Source organism: Sinocyclocheilus anshuiensis, unplaced genomic scaffold (genome assembly GCF_001515605.1).
Source record: "Sinocyclocheilus anshuiensis isolate Anshui unplaced genomic scaffold, SAMN03320099.WGS_v1.1 scaffold2216, whole genome shotgun sequence".
NCBI lineage: Eukaryota > Metazoa > Chordata > Actinopteri > Cypriniformes > Cyprinidae > Sinocyclocheilus > Sinocyclocheilus anshuiensis.
The window spans coordinates 222,573-230,072 of record NW_015545525.1 but is presented as its reverse complement, the minus strand read 5'-3'; the positions used below and the strand labels follow the sequence as shown (position 1 = coordinate 230,072).

At 39.2% G+C, this 7,500-nt stretch overlaps 1 protein-coding gene across 1 annotated transcript in view; it reads left to right on the top strand.

Moving 5' to 3' along the window:
- The window catches only part of LOC107698299 (peroxisome proliferator-activated receptor delta-like), an 11,458-nt gene extending 4,081 nt beyond the window's left edge, over nt 1–7,377 (top strand). The window contains exons 2-8 of the mRNA XM_016499256.1: nt 4,060–4,423; nt 4,517–4,656; nt 4,771–4,909; nt 4,993–5,195; nt 5,285–5,491; nt 6,506–6,749; nt 6,853–7,377. Of these exons, the coding sequence (XP_016354742.1) occupies nt 4,084–4,423; nt 4,517–4,656; nt 4,771–4,909; nt 4,993–5,195; nt 5,285–5,491; nt 6,506–6,749; nt 6,853–7,100 (1,521 nt within the window). The 5' untranslated portion in view covers nt 4,060–4,083 and the 3' untranslated portion in view covers nt 7,101–7,377. The remainder of the gene's footprint in view (nt 1–4,059; nt 4,424–4,516; nt 4,657–4,770; nt 4,910–4,992; nt 5,196–5,284; nt 5,492–6,505; nt 6,750–6,852) is intronic.
- Nucleotides 7,378–7,500: the final 123 nt, after the last annotated feature.

Below are 7,500 nucleotides of genomic sequence, written 5' to 3'. Positions count from 1 at the left end.
ATGAAAATAATTGAAGACAAAATGAGTTTTACTGAGAAAAAAACAAGAATTGTTTTTTAAAAAGCCTTTTTCCAAAAGGTACATCTGGAAAAAGGGGGGTCGTCTTATAATCAGGGTCGTCTTATATTCGCGCCAATACGGCAGTTTTTTGTGAATTTCACAAACAACATTTTGTTAAGGACGTTTTTGAATTTTGAAAGATTCATCTTTGCACTGGATGGTCTGATTAACAACTGTATGAAGAATATAATGAAGAATGGTTTGCGAATCATATACTTCGCAAACTTGCGTTCTCTTTTTTTCGCACTCGATTTCAGGCTCTTTTTGTACCGTTTGCACCGACTAAACTGTCTTTACGATGTTGAAACCTGTAAAATCGATGGGGTAGAGGCTGTTTCTCCAACTCTGAGCTCATTTCTCCTGGTTTCTCCTGGTCTTCCTGTAGTTCCATGTTATAAAGTTCTGAGCAGATAAACAGGTTTCTTGGCGTCTGTCCTACAAAAGCGTCTAATGAGCAGCTAATGAATACTAACAAGTGCTAATTGGCTTAGAGGCAGAGAGAACCGTCACCATGGGTCGTCTAGGGTCAGTGCGGGTTGGTAGGTTGTGTTAGTGGTTTGATTAGATTAGATCTCTCTTTATGAACACTGCTGCTAACTAGCAGCTTGTCAGTGTGAGTTACCCTCGCTAATAAACTCGTTAACCACACGCCTTTAAGGAAGTGACATCAGACTTGCTTCCAATCCCATGATCCTCTGCTTTTACAGGTCTGACCTGAGTTTGGCTTTTTATAAGAGGTCAAAAGTCAGCTGCCTTTGACATCGTTGGGGTCAAAAGGTCATTTGAGCGTTCAGCAAGGTCAGAATGGAATACTAGCGTACTGCATACTACAATTACATGAAACGGTATTTTGCATTCAAAATTAAACACAGAGTGGAATGTTCTTACTACATACTGCAGGAATAGCATGCGTAGTGTAGTGGTGACCTTTGACCCTGCACAAAAAGGCTTGGCGCTGCCGTATGTAAATTCTGCGGCAGATTAAAGGAGATCTGCTGTGTTTGAACACACTTATATAACGCTCAGCTGACCAATCACAGCGCGGGACCCCGCTGAGCCTCCAGTCACAGAGAGATGCTGTGTGATCGGCTGTTTGTAGGAGAAAGTTGTTTATTTAGTTTTATTCTTATTACTTTAGTTTAGAAAATGTGCTAATTATAATGACTGTAGACTAACCCTAATATAAAACTTGTGGATATTTTATTTTATTTTATTACTTTAGTTTTGTTTTGTTTATGTTTTGCTGTAAGGTAAATTATAGTGAATGCAGACTAAGCTTAAACCTGTGGCTATTATTTTATTTTATTTTTTACATTTGTATTTTTTTTAGTTTTATTTTAAAGTGAATTATAATTACCAAACTCTAAAACACTTGTACTCCTATTTTATTTTATTATTTTATTATTTTGATTATTTTATTATTATTATTATTATTATTATTTATTTATTTATTTTTATTATTTTAATTACTTTAGTTTTGTTTACATTTGCTGTAAAGCAAATTGTAATGAATGTAGACTAACCCTAAAAAAAAAAATCGAAATATATATATTATATTTATGGTGCACAATGTGGGGAATTGTTCTCAGCTTCAGAACAATAAACATGTTTTAGACCAAGCAGTTACTACTGTCAATGTAATCAATGCATCAGAGCTAGCTTGTGATCATGAAGACAAAATTATATATTTTTGGATGTTAAAACGTTCTCCAAACTTGTAGGACTCAAACACACTACTGTGTTGTTTGTTTATGGGCAGGTCTTAGTGTCACACTTCATAGACTGAGTTTGTGTGTGAAAGCGTGTGAAGCTCCAGTGAGAGGCAGATCCTGCAGCCTGCAGCCGCTCCAGTGACGGGCCTCGCTGACCTCTGCTCCTCATTCTCAGAGTTTCACTGGGTGTTTCTGGGAACTGATACTGAGAAATTCACTCACAGAGGTTTCATCTGTCTGAGCAGTGTGTGAGAGAGAGTGTGTGTGTGTGTGTGTGAGAGTGTGTGTGTGAGAGTGAGTGTGAGAGTGAGAGTGTGTGTGTGTCTGTGTGTCAGAGGTCTAAAGACAGCAGCGTCTCTGTCAGTCTGGGAACATTTGGCTTTGCTTCGGTTTGGCTGCAGACGTCTCATGTCTGTATAGCTGGTGTGTGTTAGTTCCCAGAATGCTGTGCGTCGTTCAGTCAGTCGGGGGTGGGCGTTCCGCAGGGCTCCGGTGTCTTCTGAACACCATACAGCTGTCAAATCAGTGTTATGTTATCGCAACTGTTCCTCGAATACACACACACACACACACACACACACACACTCACAGACACAATACAAAAGATATGAAAGCTCATTTTGGTATAATACTAATTTAATATTAATATAAAATTTTATTGAGCTAATAATAGTATTATGCATAATTTTGTTTATAATATTAATATTTTCGGTATTTCTTTTATATTCTGTATTTTCTGTTTTCCCCTTTTCTGGATTCCATTTTAATGATTTAATTAAATATTTTAATGATCAAAAAGCGTGTCTAATCAATTGAAGTCATAAAACTTTAACAATTTATTTATTTATTAGAATTTATGTACATATAATTATTTCTATAAATTAACTATATATGCAATATTAATATATTTAAAATTATATATATATATATATATAATTTATAATTATTATAGTCTATATCAGTGGGCGATATAGCAAAAATATATCAAATATTTTTTTCAGGAAAATCACAATTCACGATTTTATCATGATTCTTTGTCATGTTGGTTTTACTATTTTGCAACAGTGGGTGAAGATAACAATCTTTGTCATTATTTTTATGTTTGTTATTAAAAAATAAGAACAAAGATACACATTAAAATACACATAATATACAAATAAAACAAACAGTGCTTTAGTTTTCAGGTCCAGTTGGTGTATTTAGCAGTAGCATTCAAGAAACTAAATGAAAAATATAAAAATAAAACACTAAATTATACATTGATTCTTATTAAAGCAACTGTATTAAAGTTCTTCAGTCAAGAGCAGTGAGTGATTTTTCTCTTTGTATGTTGATGTTTATTAACATATAGTTCACCCAAAAATGTAAAGTTCTTCAGTCAAGAGCAGTGAGTGATTTTTCTCTTTGTGTGTTGATGTTTATTAACATATAGTTCACCCAAAAATTAATTACTCAATGAAAAATTACTCACTCGTTTACTCAAGTTGTTTAAACCTGAATGAGTTTCTTTCTTCTGTTGAACATAAGTTGTTGGTCTCCAGTGACTTGCATAGTGTTTTTTCCCTTACTATTAAAGTCAATGGGGACCAGCAGGTGTTTGGTTACCCACATTCTTCAAAATATCTTCTTTTGTGTTCAGCATAAATTAATACAGGTTTGGGACAACATGAGAGTGAGTCAATAATGGGTGAACTGTCCCTTTAATGACAAGCGACAGCATGTTTAGTACTATTAGTCTGCTGTCACTTTAAGAGCTGCCAGTAATCAGGCGCTGTTTGACAGGCTTTTTAGTGTCAGAACAGCACACGAATGAACTGTTTAACCGGCAAAACTTTAAAGCACATGCAAATAATGTACTTTTGTGATTGTGAATAAGTGCAGTGTGCCGTGAGTGTATTCGATTTTATTAATATTTAAAATTGTTTAATTTTTATGGTAATTTTTTGTTGTTTTTGTAATTTTTAATTAGTTTTTGTTGTTTATAAATATGTCTATATAGTTTTTATTCATTTTTATTTTAGTTTTAATTTGAGTTATTTTTGTACATAAAGTTAAACTACTGTTGAGCAGATTCATAAACCGCTCTGATTGGTCATTGTGTTCACGCGCTCAACCGATATGTTGAGGTGTTTAAGAATCCGCTCAAAATGCTAGCGGGAAATGCTGGTATTGTCACTTTTTTTTTTAAATTTCAGTACAGACTGGTACCAAAGTCGGTACTTTTGACAACCCTATTGTCCAGTTATAATTGGAATTTGTTCATTTTGTCTACTTTTGTGTTTCTCAGGTGCTGTTATGACTGCGGCGGCTCATGAGCGTGTTTGAATTTCTGGAGATGGACGGAAGAGACTCTGCCTTTCTGGCCGTGAGGAGCAGATTACCCAGAGATCCCAGTGTGGTGGGCGGAGTCTGTATGGGGAATGAAGACTCCTCCCCCTGCAGTAGCCAGGGGGAGGGGCCGGATGACAAGCAGCTGGAGGATGCGCTGTGTGAGCTGGGAGCGGGGGCGGAGCTTAACCTGGAGCTGGACTTGAGGGTGGAGCCTGAGGACGGCATGGACCTGCAGGGGGAGGAGCTTAGCTGGGAGGCGAACGAGCCGGAAGAGCAGAGCAACACGAGCCGCAGCACAGCCAGTCCTGAAGCCTCCACAGGTGATTGGATGGTAGCCGATGATTCGTTCCGCTCACTTGTATACATTTTTGCATTTGTTTAGAAGACGTCTGAAGTGTTTGATTCTCGTATAGATCTCTTCAAAGCGTCGTCTCTGTCGGAGCAGCTCCTGCAGGGCCGTGAGGAGGGGGCGGGGCTAAACATGGAGTGTCGTATCTGTGGCGACAGAGCGTCAGGATTCCACTACGGCGTTCATGCCTGTGAGGGATGCAAGGTCAGAGGTCATGCTCACAAAAAACACAAGCAGAATGCATGTTTCCGAAAATACTTCTTGAGTAAAATGAATATGAATAAACATTTACGGGAACTGTGCCTCAATTTCTCTCAGGGATTTTTCCGGAGGACCATTCGTATGAAGTTGGAATATGACAAATGCGAGCGCAGCTGTAAGATCCAAAAGAAAAGTCGGAATAAATGTCAGTTCTGTCGTTTTCAGAAGTGTCTGTTGCTCGGGATGTCCCATGACGGTGAGCGAAACGACAGCGGAAATTAGCGAACAGTAAAACAAACGTGACTTTCTAGTGTGTTGAATGTGATTCTGTGTTTGTAGCGATCCGATACGGGCGGATGCCGGAGGCAGAGAAGCGTAAGCTAGTCGCGGGTCTGTTAGCGGGAGAAAAGAGCTCTCCGAACTCCAGCGGGTCAGATCTGAAATCTCTCGCCAAACGGGTCAACAACGCCTACCTGAAGAATCTGAACATGACCAAGAAGAAAGCTCGCAACATCCTGACGGGGAAGACCAACGCAAGCCCGGTAACCCGCTCAAGAAATGTCAGAAGTAAATAAATGCAAATAAACAAACTTGCGAAAACGAAACGTTTTTTTCTCTGTGTGTCCTTCAGCCATTTGTCATTCATGACATGGACTCGCTGTGGCAGGCGGAAAACGGTCTGGTCTGGAATCAGGTGATTAACGGAGCTCCACCCAATAAGGAGATTGGCGTGCACGTGTTTTACCGCTGTCAGTGCACGACCGTGGAAACCGTACGAGAACTCACGGAGTTCTCCAAAAGCATCCCCGGATTCATCGACCTTTTCTTGAATGACCAGGTAATGAAATCGAGGGGTGTTTTATCTCTTATGTTGCGTGAAAAGTACAGGATTTTCCAGGAATAAAACAAAATTAAGCGCAGTTAATGCAAATAACTACATATTTCGTAAATCCATTATTGCGCAAATTGTTGCATTCAATTAAATTGAAAAAGCAGAACTAATTTTTGTGCAGCTCAATCATGAAGTCAAGTAAAAAATGTAGCATTCAACTTTATATTTTATGAAACTTGCGAACGAATTGCATTGAAATTGTGTGTAAAGTGATTCAAGTCAAGTCAACATATGCAGAATTTAAAATGCATGCTGTATCCCACAACGTAGATCTATTGTGAAATATTTCTGGTGTTGTTGCAAGAATTTCCCAAAAACCAAGCATTTTTTTGTAAACAGTTCATAAAACCTTTGATAAATAAATTGTTGCATTTAATGCAACGCATGAAAAACTAGTAGATCACGTGTATGTAGATAAAATTATTCTCAGGTAAAATGTACTATTGAATTAGTTTAATTAAAAAAAATTGTTCGTAAAGTCATTAAGTCAGGTTGTTGCATTTATTGCAATTCATAAAAATGCATTTCTCTGTAAATCAATAATAAAATGTTGCATGCACAAGATGTTGCATTGAATTTGATTCACAAAGTACAATCAGAATAAATTTCTGTGTAAAATGTTCATTAAAAAAAGTTCTTGAGTAAATTGTTGCATTTAATGCAACGCACATTTATGGATGCATTTATGTGTATATCAATCCTAAAATAATTCTCATGTAAATTGTAAAATTTGAATTAGTTTAATGAAACATGGGCAGAACAACTTTCTTTGTTCAGTCATTCTTGCATACATCGTTGCATTTAATGTTGTTTGTCTCATGACACACAAGCAGAACGTATATTTATTTTTCTAAATAGTTCAGAAAACCCTTCTTGAATAAATCGTTGCATTCAGCTTAATGAAATGAAAAACCACACAATTTACGCAAGAATTGGCTCAACTAGCTCCCCACCCTGCAGGTGACGCTGCTGAAGTACGGGGTCCACGAGGCGATCTTCGCCATGCTGCCGTCGCTCATGAATAAGGACGGGCTGCTGGTGGCGAATGGGCGGGGCTTTGTGACGAGAGAGTTCCTGCGCAGTCTGCGCAAACCCTTCAGCGAGATCATGGAGCCGAAGTTTGAGTTTGCTGTGAAGTTCAATGCTCTCGAGCTGGACGACAGCGACCTGGCTCTGTTCGTGGCCACCATTATCCTGTGTGGAGGTGATTCGTCAGCCCCTAGTGGTTCTAGATGGAACTGCGGGAAGATTGTAACAGAGTTTACGTACATAATAAAATTGGTTTATGTGTGTTTACTTGCGTCTAGATCGTCCAGGTCTCATGAACGTCCACCAGGTGGAGGAGATCCAGGACAACATCCTCCAGGCCCTCAACCAGCACCTGCAGCTCAATCATCCCGACGCCAGCTTCATCTTCCCCAAACTGCTGCAGAAGCTCGCAGACCTGCGGCAGCTGGTGACGGAGAACGCGCAGCTGGTGCAGAAGATCAAGAAGACGGAGTCCGAGACGTCGCTGCACCCGCTGCTGCAGGAGATCTACAAGGACATGTACTGAGCCGAACCATTCCAGGCACGATCACTGTGACCTTCAGCTCTCAGGCGGAGCTGTTCTTTTTTATGAATCGGATGATTTGTTGCTGATGAAATCGGCGCAAACTGAACTCTAAACCGGACCGGGTCACCTGTGGCGGGGCGATGAGGTTGTGCGGATCAAAGAGACGTCAGCGAAACACAATATTGTGCTGTTAGCTGTTCAAACACAACGGCCTCAATATCCGCCTCGATTATTTGCTGTAAACGACTTCAAATCGCAGCAGTGCATTCCTATTCATGACGGGGGCGACGATGCAGTGTTTTTTAAGGCTACGTTTACACGACAACAATGTAGTCAAAAATGGAAAAGTTTTTCCCTTGCGTTTTTAAAAAGTTTCACGTATACACAGCAATGTTTTCAA